Genomic DNA, 19,349 nt, shown 5'->3' with positions numbered 1-19,349 from the left:
AATACTTTCCTTGTAACTATTTTTTCTGAAAATAGTTTATTTTAAAATAAAATTAAGGAACACATGTCATACCATATTAGTGGTGGTGAATTTTTTCTAGTTAAAAAGTCTATGAAATATCTTCTTCGTGTAATGTTAATATTTACTTTAATATTTTTAACTAAAAAATATTTTGCACCAAAACGTGCCAAATATGAAAAAAATAGTAATAATTAATTTTTTTATTCTAAAAATTGCCATGCTTAGAAAATATGTAGTAAGTTTTTAGAAGTGAATAACACTACTGATGTTTTGTATTTTTTTATTTTAATTGTGTTATACTGGCTCTGTGTTGCCATTTGACTTAAATATAACTGAGCTAGGGGGTGGTGAGGAGATCTTACTTTTTACTGGGGGAAGGATTATTGGGGACAAAACTCCTTAGGGAGAAAATGGCCTCAAAAGTCTGTCTAAATACTTGAAATCTCATTTGCTATCTGAGAAAATGTGTAAAAAGAATCGCTAGGCTACGGATTTCTCAAGCAATCTTTTGTTTAAGTCTAACTCTCTTTGGTGGTCCTGTGGGCACACTGGGGTCTCTGCCGAGCTGATAATTCATTTCACACGTTTGCACCTGCTCTGCAGCCTGACCGAGAGGGCGCAACTGCTCAAGAACGTCTTTAAGAAGAACCACGTGAGCTTGTACCGCTCTGAATCCTTGCAACAAAACCTGCTCCGTGAGTATTTGAGTTTCTTATTTTTAAATGAATTCTCTGCCATTCCTGTATTATAGCATTTATACAATATCCTGACTTTAGGGATATTTATTTAAAAATAATGTCTAAAACAAGTTTTGCATATTTGCAACCTGTAAATAACAGAAAATCCATTGGTCAGAACCATTTCACTTTTAACAGAAGAGAGAGTTAATTTTAAAATCTTTCTGTTTCACTTAAAGAAAAACAGTATTTCTACATTCCTTGCTTCCTCAAATCTTTAAAGCCAGTAAATCTTAATTCTTAAAAGCTGCTCCTGTCTTGTTATCTTTTTTGCTTGAATAACTTTGCAAGAGCCTTTCAGCTTTGATACAACACAAGGAAACATATATTTTCCCCTTCCGAAATATTTATGAATATTTAGAGTTGTAAGACATTATTAGATATTGTGTCCTCTTAACATTTCAAGATCTAAAAAAGAATATAAAATGTAAAGCCCTGTAGTAAATGTGTTTGTGTGAGTAATATATCTTTTGTTTCATGTTGTTTCCACATATAATTTATTTTCACTTACATATACTCATGTCTAATGCTTTTGCTCTTTATACTTCAAGAGGCTTTTTCTAAAGATGTGATCCCCTTGGGGGTCATTCCTTATGCCCATGCCATGTTGGGGCATGAGTGAGTTTATTTGTGATGCTGAGCGCCAAGGGGAATGTCCTCTGAAGGAAGGAGACCACTTGCCACCATTAGCAGCTATTTGTGTTTATCTCCTCCTCCTCACCTTTTTAAATTGACAAACAATTGTCTATATTTATGGAGTACAAGGTGATGTTTTGATGTACAATTGGCCCTTTCTGTGGGTTCCACATCTGTGGATTCAACCCACTGTGAGTCAAATATATTCAAGGGGAAAAAAAAATTCACAAAGTTCCTAAAAGCAAAACTTGAACGTGCCATGGACGAAATACTACATTGAATCCACTAGAATGCACTGACTTGGGGGCATTGTATTAGGTATTATAAGTAATCTAGAAATGATTTTAAGTCTACGAGAGGATGTGTGTAGGTTATATGCAAATACTGTGCCATTTTATATAAAGGATTTAAGCATCCATGGATTTTGATATTCAAGGGGGTCCCTGAAGCCATTCCCACAGACACCAAGGGACTGTACATGGTGGGATGGTTGAATCAATTACATTATTCACCACCTCACCTACATATCACTTTTCCTTTCCTCTCATCCACCTGACCTATGTGGAAATATGTGAGCCCACCTGACTCAACTCCCTCACCCCCTCCAGAATTGGGGAAGCAAAAATTAGAAGAGTTGGAGTTGACTTACGGGACAGAGGATTTAGGGGAATTGAGGGTGCCTACTCAGTCTTCTAGGGAGAAGAATTCCTAGAATCTAAACTGGCAACCTATGATCATCCCACTCTTTATTTTGAAGTTAAGTCTGTATCTTTTCTAGGCATTAAAAATCATTGTCTCCATGCTTTTGATGGTGGGAAGGCTGCATTTGTTCCCCAAGCTAGAAAATGAATACCCAAAAGTCAGAATAACAGTGGTTTCCAGTGCCTTTGTGAGAATTTCTGTTTTATCATTAACCTACAGATGGGTATGCGTTCTCTCAAGATGAAAATGGAATCGTTTCACAGTCTGAAGTGATAAGAGCATATGATACCACAAAACAGAGGCCTGATGAATGGTGACGGGGAGAGCCTGAAAGGCAGGCTCTGTTACCTCTCTAAGGAGAGCTACCAGGTTGTCACCGCAGTCTGCTAACCAATTCCAGTCTGGTCCATGGAGAGGAAAGGTGGATCTGACATCATCTCGCTGATGGACATTCAGATTCATGTATACTATAGACATAAGCACTGTGCAACTGTACTGTAACACCATCTCTTTTGGATTTTTTTAAGGTGTTTGCTAAGTCTTTGTAAACGGAAATTGAAAATGACCTGGTATCTTGCCAGAGTGCTTTCTTAAATGGAGAATAAGTCAGTATTCTTATGCCATTGCTCTGGGGCTGTAACTGACTGTCAATTTATTGGCTGTACCACAAGGTAATCAACCATTAAAAAACTCTAAATGGTATTTAGTTAAAGGGACTCTTGATATCCAGACTTAGATTTCAGGATATGCTGAAACAAACCAGCATTCTTAAGGAACTGACTCACCTTCCTGAGCAAAATCTCTAAACGAGACATTAACAAGCATTTGTGTCAAAAATTGTCTTGATAAGTGTTTGCCAAAGAGGTTCAGTGTTTTTCTAGTTCAGTAGTCATATGCCCAGAAATGTAAGAGAAGGTTTACTTCCAGTTCTGCTGTAAGATCTGCATGCCTGACTTTTCAAATGTAAGAGTGATTTACAAAAATGAATATTTCAAGGCATTTGCTACTAAAATCGGTGATGTTGCACCTTTGGCCTTACAAATGCTTCTTTGCTGTTTGTCATGTTTATTTGTTAGAGGACACACGTGTTAATGTGACTCTGTTGTTATGACACAGATTTTTCAAATTGTATGTTTCAGGTATTTCTGATGAAGTTTCATCATCATTTAGATTTTTCTAAAAATCTGGCTAATGCAGTAGATTGAGTGATGTCATTTTGTCTTAAAGTTTTTCCTCTTAAGAAACATATGCTATACATATTTACGTGGGATTTCCAAAGCTTCTGTTGCAATATTTGGAATAACATGTCAGATAAATGCATGGGCTTTTGTCCTGTGTTCCAGTTCCCACTAGAGATGCCTGCTGTCTTGTGTTATGGTGACTGCCCCCTATACTGAAGACTGAAAATTATTTCACAGTTCACTCGTCAAATAGTTCCCAAAATTCGTCACATGCTGCTTATTGGGACAAACAAGTAGTACATTTTCCCCATTTAAAAAATGCCGATTTTACTCAAGCCCATAACTTTACAGTCAAAGGACACGTTCATCATGAGTAGCTTTTGTTAGTAAGTTTTAAAATGTATGTTCAGTTCAATTATTTTCAGCATTTACAAGACATCTGAAAATGGCTATTTTGCTACCAACAGTAAATGAAGGGGCTATTTAAAAACCACAACCAGTTTTCTACACTATTTTTTAAATAATACTTTCATTTGAAAAAAAGGAATTAGTTTTCAGATACACTTCGGAGATTGAAGCAAACTATTTGCCTTTTACTCAAAAGCCTGCTTGCCTTTACATGGACTTACCAGCAAAATAGGTAGAACTTTCTCTTTTAAAAAAGTCAATTAGAATTGAGAAGAGGTGATTTTTTTCAGATCGCTTCTTGAGTTTAATAGTTTCACATTCTTTTCACCCTTTTTCTCAATCTAGATTTAAAATTAGGATATATGTCATTTCCTTGTCTGTATTTTTAGCTCCTTAGTTACCAGTATGCCTCTCCATTTTCCACAAGTAAGAGGTTATAACACATATACATAATTCTAACCTTAAGGGAACACACGTTTACATACTTCCCAAGCCCTTCCTGTTTGGGGTACAGATTAAGAGAGTCATGAATCAACACATCTAGCAAGACCACAGGTGTAAGAGGCTAAGATTGTCTTCAAAATTCTGAAGTCCCAGTCTTTACCTGTCCAATGAATGAATATTCAGAGCAGCTTTTCCTGGGCTTCCCAGTGGTGATAGCTGAGGTCAAACCACAAAAAATAAGAAAGCAAGAGTGAAATGCACCCCTCCAGAGAAACACTTTATAGTGTTTAATTCTGTTAATAGAGAAGAGCTGCTTCTGTTTGCCCTCACTTCATCAGTGGCACCCTTCTGCAGAATTTTAATATAAAAACATTATGGATATAATAGAACTGGATTTTCTGACTTAAAAATGTAAGTTTTATTTTAATCTTGAAACATGGATTGTTTCTGTGGAGCTCTTAAACATGAGAAGAATACTTATCGTTGATAATGTGTAACATGATCTGAAATGTGACTAATTTGAGCCTCTTTGTCCCATCGTCCTGTTTTTGAATTATCAACATTGTCAGTCTCTGTGCTTCCTGAGTGAGACTTGGGGTTTGAGGGACAGGGAGTGACCTTGGTGAAACTTAAAATATAGCATTGCAGTTGCAGTGACTTTACAGTGTTAAATTAGAGAAAATAGTCTGATTTTTTAAACCTTCCTTAACTGGAAAAAAGTCACATGGTTTTACCAGGATTGAAATAAACAGTCGAAGTGACTTTTAACATGTGTTTTTTTGAAATAAAGGGCATGTACTCTTCAATTAAAAACTTCCTTATATGGACTCTGGCAAATGCTAACACAGTTGCTTTACAATGTTTACAATTCAGAAAATACGACTTACAATAGAAAATCCTCATTCATTTAGCATTGAAAACTGGAAGTTGCTTCTTTACTGTGGAATAGTACACAGTGGTATTGAGCATGGACTTTCTCAATGTTTTATATATACATGTAAAAATATATTGGTGTCTCACACCCAGAAAGATGTTATATTGTAGAAATTATTAGCAGGAAAACAGTGTTTCTCAGGAACGTTGTAAATTTTAAATGATATATGTATTTCCCATCCTCCCACCTCCACTCTGTGCTCTAATGTGAGACTGCTTCAGCAGTGTTGCTTGGAAAACTTTTTCTAATCAAGTCAGGTGAATGTGTATTCTGCTAAGTAATGTTAGCCATTTACATGAATTGTATGGTCATTAAATGGAATCAGTGACTCCTCTTTAATTTCCAGAGGGGAAATGAATTATGGAAATCAATCAGCATTCTGATCATTAAATTTTATACTTTAATTTTGCCGTTCAGCATTCTAAATATCCAACATGAAAGTCACATGATAATTTGTTTTGCATTGCGTGCACTGTACGACACTTACAACTTGTCATTTAAAATGTTTTTTCAGGAAATGAATGCTAGTCAGAAAGTAATGGATTGTATTATTCATAGTTTTAAAATTATGACAATGTCATAATTATTACAAAGCTGAATAATCGTGTTTATTTTTGTGCAGTTGCCCTTTGATAGTTCCTGGTTTTAAAGCCTATTAAGTGTATAATCTTATAAATAGTCATCTACAAAATTTATGGAGAAAACGCCCAGCCCATTCACATCACATGGACCAGGAATTCTTTTTGTAAATGACTTAAGGTAACACCATGCAGTTCAGTGCCTAACAAATGGTTTTTAATGATGAACATTTCTATAATGACTCGTAAGATACCATAGTCTGATTTTTCTCACATGAAAATAACTGAAGTCACTTGTGTAACGTAGTTATACTTTGCTGCATTTTAATTAACCTTCAACAGCTATTAAAGTGGAATGTCAGTGAAATTTTGAAGGAAAGGAAATAAATGTTTTCCATATTTCGTCTTGATTTACTTTCTGTATGAGAACAGCTGTGTTTTTGATAGGTTTATGGTTTGCATGAATTCATATTTAAAGTGATCCAGGCCAATGCATGGCTATTGCTGTAAATCTTGATGTTTATTTCTGCCTTGTAAAGTTCTATCACGGCCTACCTGGAATTTAATATTCAGTAGACAAATTAATTGGTCCTCTGCACAAGTTTTTTAATAAGTAGATTATTTTACAAAGAAATTTGAACAAATTTAATTGGATCTTTTGTTTAGCTTGCCTCTAAGAACTTTTCTTAATAAAGCTCCCAAAACTTCTCAGCAAATAAATCTCCCTTAAGTAGGAAAACTAGATTTCATATTTGCTTACTTTGAATTAACAGCAACTTTCCACAGGTAAATCTGTTCTTGCAAAGATGTGAGCAGAATCGTTAAAAATAATATTTTTATGTTTCATGGTTCTAAATGGAAGCCATAAATGCAGTAAATACTATCTGTTGTTTAACTACTTTAATCGTCATTTTTTACATTTTCAAGTTTATTAAGTTAAAAAAAACAGGGCAGCCTTGGAAGGCAGCTACTACAGAAAACTGCAGTTTTGCGTTAAAGATAAAGTAGTATTTTCAGCTCCCTGAAAAACCATTCCTGCTGAAACTGCTGTAGAAATTGTGAAGCTGCATGAGTGGAGAGTATTGAATCTGTGGTTATAGTAGTTTTCTCAGGTTTGTTTATCTTGATGTTTGATGCACTGTGTTTTATAGTTATTAAAATTGAGTAATATTATTTCTATGCAGTGTTATGTGTCATTGGCCTTTTGTGAATGTGCATGTTTTAAACTGCAAATTTTAAACATTTTGTCCTCTAATTGTTATTAAAAATGAAATAAACTTTACCATTACTTAAAATTGTTGAAGTTTTGATTGCTAGTTCTAGAAATTATATTGCTTTCTAAAACCTTCAAATCCAGCAGTAACTAGTCTGAGAAGGTGTATCCCAGTGATTTATAAAATATCCCTTCATTTTAATCCAGCTAAATCAAACATGAAATGGAGTGTATTAACTCTAGTTTGGTAAGATGGGTAGTTTTTATAATTAGCAGAATTTTTTAATAAAATTACTGTATTTTGTCACTTCAGTACGAAAAGCCTCCTAGGATTGTCCCTGTTGCATATTTAAATCAGCTTGCAAGTAAACAGCTAATTCATGGTTTCAATGTTTTATGTTGGATGAATTTGTTTTCTAAACCAACTAAACTGTTTTAAGTTCATGAGAAAGTGCTCAAGTTTAGCCAATAACATTTGAAGGCAGTAACCAGAAAATAATAAAATTGAGCACATGAGACGAAAGTATAGACAGCATCAGGAATGAGAACAATCACTTCAGCAAAAATAAGTGTCCTTTGGTGAAAGAGAAACAACTGAAGATACAATTAGGGAAATTACTAGAATAGGATTCGTTCTCAAAGAGGCACTAGAGAGGCAATTTGAGGAGTATCTGATTTTATTAGACTGAGGCCATGCTTGCTTAGCTGCCTGGAGCCCCAAGTCCTCTCCCACTGTCTTCCCAGGGACAACAATTGGGTGGGGACCTCCATGCAAAACCACAGCAAAACAGTTCATGGATATGTTACCTCTGAACTCCATCAAATAATTTTCACATTCAACCCCATTCTCCTTAAAATAAGCACGTGCTTCCACTGACCTGTATTTTAAGATGCCTTCTAATACTACCATAAGCAAAAAGCAAACTGGAAATACATTTCCATAAATTCAATATGTCATCTCCATTTAAATTTTGTTTTTGTATGCGTAGGGCGTCTCTAACCTGAAGTTTTCATTTCAGTAACACAGAACTACCTCACTTTAATGAAGAAAAGTCTTCCTAACCTGGATAATTTCATGAATAGGCTAATAAAATTTGTTGGAAAATATGAAATACCTCTTGCCATTCAGTTTTTATTACTGTCAAGTCATGAAACTAGCAATTTAAGGATTTCCTGTCAGAATAATTTCATTAACTACTGTTTAATTGCAATTTTAAAATAGCCATGTACATATAAAAATATGTTAACAGTTTGTTCCCTTAATAGTTTAACATGCCTGTAAATTATTAGTTTTCCTGAACGTATACTAAATAAATGTTTTAGTTTATGCAAAGGTAAAATGATCCCAACTCAGTGAAATTTGTCAAATTCCTGGTTGTGACCGTATCTACTTTCAGGAAGTTTTTTGATTATCTCATTTTAGAAAATTTCCTGTGGATTCAAGTCAACCTGGTAAATTCTCCGCAATGAGAAGTAGCTAATAATCACAAAAATAAAACAGGTGGGGAAAATAAGGAATTATCCATTTGGACAAGTGTACAGTCTGTTCACTTTGGAACATAACCATTTTAAAGCAAATTTACTATGTCAAATGTGCTTCTTTTTGGTTAGAAAAGCACATTTATTTTAAATTTGTCTCCAAGGAGCAGTTATTTTTTTGTTTGTTTCTGAGACAGAGTCTCACTGTGACACACAGGCTGGAGTGCAATGGCGCGACCTCAGTTCACTGCAACCTCCGCTTCCTAGGTTCAAGCGATTCCCCTGCCTCAGCCTCCCAAGTAGCTGGGATTACAGGCGCCTGCCACCACACCTGGCTGCAAATGTGCTCTCTAAAGCAGATGATGAAAGAAATGTACAGACCATGAGTACCCAACAGGTTGAGAGGATGCCCTACTCCAGACAATAGCAGGAAGTTGGCCAAGTACCAAAAGGGCCCGTGGGTTACCAAGGACTTATTCGATCAAACTGTAGGACCATTTTCTCTGTTCCTCACCCCTAATCAACATCTGCCCTCCTGCAGTACTTAGCCTTTCATTTTTATTCTAAAGTATTTCATCTGCTTTCTGTTATTTATCCTTACTACACAGCTTTCTGCCCAGTAGAATGCAAGTGACCTGGGACAGTGTCTGTAACTTCTTTCTTCTCAAGGCAACCATAAGCAAAAAGGTAGTACTAATGTGTCTATTTTACAAATGAGAAAACTGAGACACAGTGAATTTAAGTGGCCCAAAGTCACTCCACTTTTAAGTGACAGCCAGAAAACTAACCCAAGCATTACAGCTTCGAAATCCATGCTCAATCACCCTCTGGAATCCCATTTCTCATGTGTAAAGGGAGAAATGTTTATCATCTAGTGTTTTTATTCATGCTTCATTTTATTCCACATTCTCATAATGCAGCATAAGCTCTCCTTGACTTACAATCCCCTGATATCAATAGGATATGTATAATATGATGCAATTGATCACTTTTTCCCCAATAGATTTTCTGAAAAGTACATTGGATATTTTTGTTTTCCTCACAAAATTAGACCTCCTAGGCCTAATGTCACACAGAATGTAGAATTTCAAAGTAGACCACCTGGGTTCAAATCTGTCCCCTATGGTATTGTCCGTCCTTGGGCACAGTGTTTAACCTTCTCAACTTGATTTCTTCATCTGCAGGATAGGCATGATGATAATCCCTTCTTCAGGGTTGTGAAGATTCAGTGATACAATTCATAAAGCACTTGGGACACACATGGTGCTTAATAAATGTTATCCATTATTGGCATAACGACCTTTCAAAACGCAGAACTTATATTTTTCACAATAATCGTGGTATGAGGATGTTGGATTCAAATTCTTTCTGAAAGTAAAAGCAGACAGGTTTCCCCGGTAGTTTGGTGCTTTAGCAGATTGTGATGAGCAGCTCCTTGGAAATTCCAAAAGACTTTATTTGACCTTTGCAGCCTAATCTTTATAAAATGGAGATATGATCCCATCCCCTCCCCTGTAAAATCCTTCCAGACTCCCTCTTGCATTTGACATCTATTCAAATACCATGATGTTCAAGATCTCTAATCTGCCCCTGCTTCTCTCTCCAGCCTCACTCTTCTGGATTGTTTTTGTTTTTGTTTTTGGGATGGAGTCTCGCTCTGTCGCCCAGTCTGGAGTGCAGTGGTGCAATCTCAGCTCGGTGCAATCTCAGCTCATTGCAAGCTCCGCCTCCCGGGTTCATGCCATTCTCCTGCCTCAGCCTCCCGAGTAGCTAGGACTACAGGCGTGCGCCACCACGCCCGGCTAATTTTTTGTAGTTTAGTAGAGACGAGGTTTCACCATGTTGGCCAGGATGGTCTCAGTCTCCTGACCTCGTGATTCACCCACCTCTGCCTCCCAAAGTGTGGGGATTACAGGCATGAGCCACAGCGCCCGGCCTTCTTCTGGGTTCTTAAATGTTCCTTGTTCTTTCAGGCTCATGGGTGGGTGCTTCTGTGCCTCTCTATGAATTCTTTACTCTGCCTGATATATTTTTTCCCTTATTTCCAGCCCTCTTCTCTTTCTTTCTGTGCCCTGTCTTCTTCATTCAAGTTCTACATGTCTTTCAAGGCTCAGGTCCAATGTCAACACCTCCAGGATGAACGGTGTCCTTTGTAAGTGCTGCCAGGGTATCCTGCACTCCCCTGTAATCGCAGTTACCACAAAGAGCAGAAAAAGATAACATGCTGCTTTTATAAAGCATCTATAACATTTTATCACAAGTATTTGTCATGATGCTGGAGCCTATAGTAGATAGTGGCTCCTTGAGTTGGAGGTGCATTTTAATCATCTTTCATTCATCTCAGCACCTGACCCATAAGTGGTGTTCAGCAAAGAATTGTTGAATGGGACAACATCTAGAAATCTGCCACAGGATAGGCTTTTTACCTAAAATTGTGAATAATAATATCAGCTACACGGCTTCCAGAGAGAAGGTCAAAGGCATGTACTGCATATCACTAATTACTTGGTGATATGATTTGACCTAGTATCACTGAATGCCATATTGCAATGAGGTACACAACATCTCTCTAATTTTAAACAATTTATGGCCAGTTAAATTGACTGGGGCATCCTGCTCAGGAAGGGAAATCTGCAGATGTGAACTCTCTATGAATTCCTTAGCATTAACTTGTCTAATGGACATAAACTGTTCTCCAAAGGGATGACAAATAAAAGTACAGCTACTAGAGAAATCTGGCAAGTAGATGGTATTCAGTGGGGATAGTTCCACCCTCTAGGGGACATGGTGGAATTGCATGGGGGAATCTTCAGCATTAGAGTGTTGGGGCGGAGGTGGCTGTGCTACTGGCATTCACTGAGGGGGACTTAGTTGTAACCAAGATCCTACAATGCGCAGAGCAGCCCGCACAACAAAGACTTGATGTCCATCAGCATGACTTTGGAATGTCCACCATTACTACTGGTGAAAAAAAAAGTAATCCCATTTTACCTATATTTGATGCACTGCCCTAGTATACACTAAATTCTTCAGATATACAGGCACTGTGCAAATCAAAGGATGATCAAACTTTGCTGGGAAAAATCACATTAATGACATCAGTGTGATTGTGTTTATTTGAGTTGCCAGAATTACCAACTGCATCCGTCTGGATTTGAAGCTGTCACATCATGGTAATTTTGAATAAGGGGTTAGCATCTGTCTTTTTTAAGTCTGCCCAAACCTTTACATTTAGAAATTAGTTACTTCCCTTTCTTTCTTCTTTCTGTTTACCATTGGGGCATGGTATTGATTTTTAAAAATTATGTGTGTAGTGAGTTATCTATAAATTTCATTTTAGGACTGATAAAGGGATGTCACAGAATATTTGTTCTAAGGAGAGCTCATTTTGGGGTCCAACGGGGCTGAGAATCACTGCCTTTGAAGCTTAGGCTTATGCTCTTAAAATCTCCAATGAATTTTGTGCACAGAAACATCAAAATCTCAAAGCAGGTCTTCCGTTGCTGTTCGGATCTGTTTGTTTATGCATGTCAACTCCAGTACAGACTAGCTGTAGGACCTTGGGCAAGTTGCTTCATTCCTTTGTGCCTCAGCTTTCAAATCTTTAAAATAGGAATTGTAATACTTTTCTGTTGGGGTTGTTTAGAGCATAAAATAAGTTAATACATATTAATGCTTGGCTCATAATAAGAGCTTTAATAAGGTAACGTTAAAACCATTAGAAGGACCAATATACCACAAACATAAATAAAACTAGTCTAATGGTATAGGAGTGCACCAAAGAGCATGTGTATAAATGTTCATCCTTTTACATGCAGCTGTTTCTTTCCTTAATTATTTTGAGCAATTTGGGTTACCCGGAAGTCAGGCCACTTTTAGATACAACAGGATAAAGCAGGAGACTGGAAGTCAGAACCCCTCTGCCTTTAGACTGAGCAGAGGCCTAATGTCTTTGAACTTGTTTCCTTAACTAGAAAACGAACAGACAAGGCCAAACAACTCTCTTAGGACAGAATTCTGCCTCTAACTAGTTGTGTTTGAAAACTGAGAGTGACATATGATAGCATGAATTCCTATAAATCTGGGCTTTCAAACCACACCTGCAGGGGCCAGGTAGGTAGCATAGCAAAAAATAGATGGGCCAGGTGGGGAGACCAGGCAGGAGGCTGGCAAATGGCAGGTGTCCTGTCTGAAGAGGACTGACCTGACCCCAAGGCAGTGCAGGACCCCTGGTGCCACGTCCTCCATGTCACGAGAAGCCAGAAATCCAGATTCTTAGGAGAAATGTCCCAATGATGAATTCTCCATAGGCCAAACACATCGGAGGGCTGTAGACTGAGACCTCCATAAAAATTCACTTCCTTTGCTGCTTTCACGAGCCCTGATATGGAATTTTTTTTTAATTTTAAAATATGAAGTATGTGTTAAAGACATTTCCTTTTATTGAATAGCAAAAACATCGCTAAAGAGATAAAATGAATCACTTTAAAATTTCAATAGAGTTCATGAAAACATAAAGTATTTTATTTATTCTAATCCAACAAGGTATATGCCCAAATATATAGTCATCAGACATAAAATTCAGTGGCACTGGAGATATATATAATATTAGATGATTATACCAATAGCTAGACTTTGAACTCCACAGTTATTAACATAAAAATTTCAGTATGACTACTAAATAATTAGTACAGTCAATGTGGTAAATACATTAAATTACAAATATTTACATTTGTACATAGCTCATTTTACAAATAAATGTTTTAAGCCCCAACTGTACAACTTTCACTGAAACACTGAACGTTGCTGAACAACAAGTCTGCAATAAATACTCCCTCCAGTGAGTGGGGGAGATGATTTTACAGACTCCGTGTGTTACAATGAATGTCTGAGTATATATTTAAAACTTTAAACTCCTCATGTGATTATTGAAACCTTGTATTCTGGAAAAACTCATAAACAAAATTTAATTATTTATTTAAAAAGTAAATGTTCTCATTATGCTAATATTCATGGTTAGGTTACTCCCGAAATCATAAATAGATTGTTCACTGCCCCCTGAAGTTTACCTAATAGTTAATTTTTTAAGTTAACCTTTGATAATTACAATTAAGTATTTTTCTTTGCTTATTTATGAATATATTTCTATCATAACTCAATGAACAACTTATATGAAAAAGAAACATGTAGCCCTTTTCTAAGCAGTATAGCTGAATGTCCAGTAAAACATTTTCAGCCAGTTTGCAACTTTAAAGTCAAACTGCTGCATAGTTTGAATAAAAGTAGCATAAATTGAAATATAATGATCACATGTTTGCAAAACTAGAAAACAGTTCTCTGGTTTAGCCTTTCTGTGATTGGAGCTAGAAACTCTCAAATTAGAAGGTGCTGTATTTTCCCCTAGCATGCTCCTCCATGACACCGATCAGTTACAAGGGAAATTTTCTCAGAATTGCATGTGGCAATGGCAGCAGGGCTCCACCTGTCTGCCACTTGACTGAGTTGTGGATTCATGGCCTGGGCGTGTCAACTGGAGCTGAAGTCTGGACAGCTCTTCCCTGGCAGCGGGGGCTCCTGCTGGAGGGGGTAAGCGAAATACTGGGGTGACACCAGGAAACCAGATGGCTGAGCCAGGTGGATTGAGTGGCTCGTGGTGTATGGCGGGGGCGGTGAGGGCACCAGGCAGCCCGGCTCAGCCCTCGCAAAGGAGAACCTGCGGATGGAGCCGCCTGTGGAGCTGGAGCTCGTGGCTGTGCTGGACTGCCGGGAGGGTGCCCTGGGGCTGGTAGAGGTCAGGATCATGGGCAGGGTCTCTGTCTGATAGCTGCGGAGTGAGAAGCGGATTGGCTGCTGCGAGGGCTCCTTGGGTCTCAAACAGGTGCAACAATAAATAGCCACTACAGAACCCAGGATGATGAACGCAATGAAGATGGAGCCGACGATGAGAAAGGGGACGTAGACAGGCTCTAAAAGGCAAAAACAGACATAAACAGATGCTCGGATGAGGATCTCCCAGACTCTGCTTGGGCAGCTGAGGGTTGAGAGGTGGCAGACTCAGTACTATCACTGTTGTCAGCTCAGTTTTTCAGAGCTTGTTAATGGTAACCTCCAAAATGCAATGCAAACCGTGATGGTGGAATATTCTTGCTACTCCTAGCAGGGAGAAAGCCAACGGATACCGTAGCCTCTGTTAGCAATTAACCATCATATTGCACATCTGGAAGTCAGAAAAAAAAAAACGGAATCTGTTCTCCTGTTCAGGCACTGGAGGGAAAGGGTGAGTTTTAGGGGTTAAAATAATTCTAGGTTTAAATGCAGGTTTTAGTAGTTTGATCATGGTGAGCAGTAAGAGATGTGACCCCTCTCTTAGGCTGGCAAACCATCTCCCATTCAAGAATCTCCAGTCTAAGCAAAGAGAGCCAGGCCTATTAAATGAGCTTCTCCTCTACACACAGATCCAGGATTTTATGAGACTCCAGAAAGAACAGTATAAAGAAATTCACAGAGGGCCCCAATCTACTGTGTCTCCTACCATACACCACAAATTGCCAGCTCTGGCTGCTTCTTTCCAGGAAAGATTTGGAATACCCACTCCAGCTGCTGTGCCTCTCAATTCCCATCCAAGTCTGGGAAGTCAGACTGAACTTTAGATAGATCACGAGGCAATTCTTGGTGTCCACGGCCCAGACTTTCTATAAAAGCATCCCTTCAAACAGAGCAAATTCCAATTTCCCCTTCTCTCTCTACAAGGCAGACATAAAATTTCCAAGCCCAGAGGCATCCCCTTGGGCAATTCTCCAGGTCTCTCCCCCGACAGAGCCGCGCTAGGACGCAGCCTCCACCTTACAGGTAGAAGAAAGAAAACCTGCATTGACTAAGTCCATACTGTGTGCCTGGCTCTTTCTTATTCATTATCTGATTAAAGTCTCATGGAGACCCTGTGAGATGGACATGATAAGCTCCGTTTTCCAGATGTGGAAATAGATCAGAGAAGTTTGTGCCTTCCCACAGACAGAGCCAGTGAGGGACAGGTAATTATCAACTATTTGTGGGCTACTAGGCATAAGCTCTTCTGTGTCCCTCCCATTCTCCCCTGTTTACTAGCACCAGTGTGCAAGGCAAGGCCAAGGTAAGTAACTACCATTTACTGAGCCCTGCGCTCCAGCATTCATACACTCCCACGTCACCAACAACTTAACTCCTTTGAGGGCAATATGCCCACTTTAGAACTGAGAAGAGGTATCCAGAGCAGTTAAGTAACTTGCCCAAGTTACACCAAGGCAAGTGACAGCCAAGGTCCATCAGGGTTTGCCTGATCCCAGACTCAGTGAGTGTGGAGACTGCCTCTCCTTTTTGCTGTCCTCTGGCATCCGAGCCGAGTAGGGAGCGCAGAGGGAGCCCCTGCTGCAGACTGGACAATTGCACTTACTCCCAGAGGGCAGCTGGGTCCCTCAGGGTGAGCAAGTGACGCTGTGGGGAAGAGTCTGCATTTTTCTAACAGGCCAGGACGGCCTAGATTTCCCTTTCAGCTGAGCATCTTTTCTCCAGAAACTACTTCCCGAATCCTCTAGATTGGAAATGTTGACCCCCAACATTCACCCTCTAGTGGAGCACTAATGGAGGCAGACTCCTCTGTCCTCTGGGTTACCAGTTTGCAGGGAGGGGTCGTTGGGGAACCCTTAATGATCTCTCCAGCCTCTCCTCCCTTTCCCGGAGACCTTCTCTTGCCGGCTCCAGACCTCGGCTCTCTGGAGTCCTGGGGTGTCTCCCGCTCTCAGCTCCGCCCGCTTCTCCGGTTTCCCCGGCCATAAAATCCTCGCCTCAAGCTCTAAAGCGTTTTCCTGATGTTCCGATTCAGGTGGAAAACTTTTTTTCAAGGTGTAAATTTTCTCTGCTGGGGTCGTGATTTATTCGGCTCTGAAGTGAGCGGAAATTTGACCCGTGTTTTCCGACGTGAGAATAGGGGGCGGGGAAGCCCCTTCGACCCATGTTTCTAAATCTCCACCTCGAAGACCTGGGCATTTCTGAAAGGCGTGACAATAGGGGGTGGGCCGGAGAGGGTAATTCGATGCAGAGAATTGAAAGGAAGTCTGCAGAACGGGGCCGTGGCTTAGAAATGCTATCATAAGACAGAAAAAAAAAGTGACTGGGGTTTCTTAGCCCTGAAGGGCTGCAAATGAGCGAGCGACAAGAGTCGCGATTCTCTGCATTCGGCACTTCCCGAAGCTCCCGAAGTGACAAGGGCGCGCAATGGGACACCCTCGGCCCCTCCACCAGAACCCAAGTCTACCCTGGCTTTACCCGCACGACCCTTCTCCCGGGAGCTCCAGCTGTCTTCCCCCGGGCCACCAGGCACAAGCCCCGCGCTCCTCACTGTCCCTGGCAAACTTTCCCTTGGGCCGACCCGCAGAGACCGCAAGTGGCGGGAAGCGGGACCGCAAATGAATAGAGGACCATCATCTGAAACGCGACCACCCACTCATCCCTTGATTCCCCCCACCCGGCCGCGTCCCACTGGCGCACAGACCCAGGAAGGCGCACAGACCTTCCTGGGTCTGTGCATCCTCCCGCGCACACATGCAGCCGCCGCCGTTAGGCGGGCGGGGATATGTCCCCGTAAGCCCGGCACTTACGCGCGGTGATGCCTGGGTGCTCCAGTTCGCCGCGGTCGTTGGTGCAGCCGCCCTGCTCCAGCCTGGCGTCGGCCGCGGCGCAACAGTAGCGGAGTGCGCAGGAGCCGCAACAGATGGTAGCGTCCAGCGTGTCGAAGTCCTCTGGGCACTGGAAGCCCTCGTGGTAGTTGCCCTGCACGTCCACCCAGCCGTGGCAGTACTCTCCGGACTGCTGGGCGCCCGCCGGGCCCCAGCGCAGCCAGCCAAGGAGAAGGCAAAGCGCCAGCAGTGCCCTCATTGCCACTGGGCTCCCTGGGCGGCCGGGAGCAGGACGCAGCTGGAAAGCGAAGGGCTGAGCCCGGGCTCAAGGCGCACAGCGATTCCGCCTCCCCAGGGACACGTCGCAAGCGGCTGGCCCCGGCGGCCGAAGCCAGTCCTGCGTGGGATAGCAGGGGCCGGGGAGGCGACAGGGGCTGCACTACGAGTTCCGCAGGCCGGGAGTCAGCATGGTGCGCGGGGCGAGTTGGCGAGGGCCCGCGGGAGGCGCCGGCAGAGGCAATTGCTGGGGCAGTCGCTGCCGCCCTTTGCCCGGCTCATAGCGCTCCCCGCGCGAGGGGCGCGCCAACCCCCCGGCCACCTCCCTCCCCACTCCTCAAGGGAGCCATCGCGCCCGGGGCTGCCAACTCCAGCGCCGCACAGAGTCCTAACTTGTGGCGATCGCCGGGTCCCGAGAGGAGCCGGAAGAAAAGAATTGGTTCCCCACGTGCGAGTACCCCGGACAGGCGGCCGCTCAGCCCCCGCCCCTATCTGTCACAGGAGGAGGAATCAGCTCCGCCGCGGCCAAGTACAAACGGCCGCGGGGTTGCTGACAGCTCTGCCCGCAAGGCCTCCTTTAAAAAGGAAGAGGGAGGAGGAGACAATGAGGGTTAAGAAAGAGTCCGCCCTCCCGGGTCGCGCCGCTGGAGCTAATCACAGCGGGTGCGGCGCGGGCTGAGGGTCCTCTGCGCTTTCTGGTTCGCGCTCCATCCTCCGCCTCTCCCCGGCCACCCCCGCCCATGCAGCTCCCCCAGGACTTGACTCTCAACCTGAAGATATCAGACTCTCCCCTCCCCCGCCACACACCCCAAATCTCTCACAGTCCGGAAATCTCTGCCGAGTGACGTTGAGGGCTGCCGAATTCCCGCGTTTATCCACGCACGTGGGCGCGCGAGTGGAGACGCTGGATTTAATTTTCAATGGATATAATGCACGAATGCGGTGCAGTCATTGAAGTTTGTCTAATCATCTGTGCTCTGTTGCACAGACTCAGACTCGTTCCTGGGATACCGCTTCTAAAGGTTCAGGACGGAGAACATGGTTTTCAGGTGTCGCCAACATGTGCTGAGCTTTCCACCTACGTTTCCACTTTTTCTGGGAGGAACGGCACATTTTCACAAGCACACACACACACTCGCACTTTTTCCGCCGAGTGAAGGATTGCCGGTCACCTCTGCCAGCCAAGGCCAGCTCGCAAAACCTCAAAGAGCACGACTTCTCCGTTCACGCCCGCAAAGGAAATAAAGGAGCAAAATTAATGATAATTGAGCAGAACTGAACTTCTGTTCAGGGAAAGAAACACATTTATTTAAATGATGTGTCCCCTGTGGGCTATTTTCAGGGGCACTGCTCCGTTAGCGGCCTAAGTGCCTTATGAAACTGGTGTTATGTGAAACCTGGGCCAAACGCAAGCATTTATTTTGACTGCATCCTGAACTTCCAGTCATCGTCTATTGGTATGTGTGAATGTTCGGTGTATCTCGGCTTATTTGTCAAACACGCTGCATACCCGTGTCCCTGAGTTAGATGTCGGCAAGTTGAGTGAAACAAAAGCAACAAAGTGTTCTCAGCTCCAGCGACACAAGGTGCGCGATCAAACGCATTTTTCACTCTCGCAGCTTCCTGATGAACTGAGTCGATTCCGGAGAAACTTTTTTAAAAATCTCCTATTAAAAAGATTTTTTTAAATCTAAGTTAAAGTGTACTTCAGTTAAATAATTACTTCTGATTTCTAATTTTAGGTATTGGGATTAGCTTTAAGTTATGTGGCTGCTGAAAATACATGTCCAACATTTCATACTTTAAGTGGGACTATGTGAATACTTTATTGCTCTCTTAGAATTACATATTTCTTAGGACAATACGAAGCTATTAAGTAAAAACAAGTTGGAGCTTTCAATAACAAAAAATGAAACAGTTTTTTAGTTGAATAGTTTAAGCATATGGGAAATTGTTTTGCAGAAATTTCTTAGATATTGGGTTTTTCATTTACAAAAAAAAGTTCTTGCCAGACTTAATCTTTTTTTTAACTCTAGTTGTTTTTCAGGAGTGTTGTTTCAATTATATATATATATCCTGAGCAATTACA

General features: G+C 41.4%; 2 protein-coding genes across 6 annotated transcripts in view; one reads left to right on the top strand and one right to left on the bottom strand.

The window, feature by feature from the left end:
• Positions 1 to 6,936, top strand: part of ATP8A1 (ATPase phospholipid transporting 8A1) — a 252,547-nt gene extending 245,611 nt beyond the window's left edge. For all 5 annotated transcript variants that reach the window (XM_055246260.2, XM_055246258.2, XM_055246261.1 and 2 more), the window contains 2 exons: positions 625 to 716; positions 2,316 to 6,936. In XM_055246260.2, the coding sequence (XP_055102235.1) occupies positions 625 to 716; positions 2,316 to 2,413 (190 nt within the window). In that variant the 3' untranslated portion in view covers positions 2,414 to 6,936. The remainder of the gene's footprint in view (positions 1 to 624; positions 717 to 2,315) is intronic.
• Positions 6,937 to 12,835: 5,899 nt separating this feature from the next.
• SHISA3 (shisa family member 3) lies at positions 12,836 to 18,948 on the bottom strand. Its single transcript, XM_055246264.2, has 2 exons — positions 16,967 to 18,948; positions 12,836 to 14,299 (listed from the first exon to the last, which is right to left on the bottom strand). Exons 1-2 carry the CDS (start codon positions 17,241 to 17,243, stop codon positions 13,860 to 13,862), a joined length of 717 nt encoding a protein of 238 aa, XP_055102239.1. The 5' UTR covers positions 17,244 to 18,948; the 3' UTR covers positions 12,836 to 13,859.
• Between the last annotated feature and the right edge of the window lie 401 nt (positions 18,949 to 19,349).

The sequence above is a fragment of the Symphalangus syndactylus genome, chromosome 16 (assembly GCF_028878055.3).
Source record: "Symphalangus syndactylus isolate Jambi chromosome 16, NHGRI_mSymSyn1-v2.1_pri, whole genome shotgun sequence".
NCBI lineage: Eukaryota > Metazoa > Chordata > Mammalia > Primates > Hylobatidae > Symphalangus > Symphalangus syndactylus.
The sequence above is the reverse complement of the archived record's forward strand: the minus strand, read 5'-3'. Positions and strand labels throughout refer to the sequence as shown.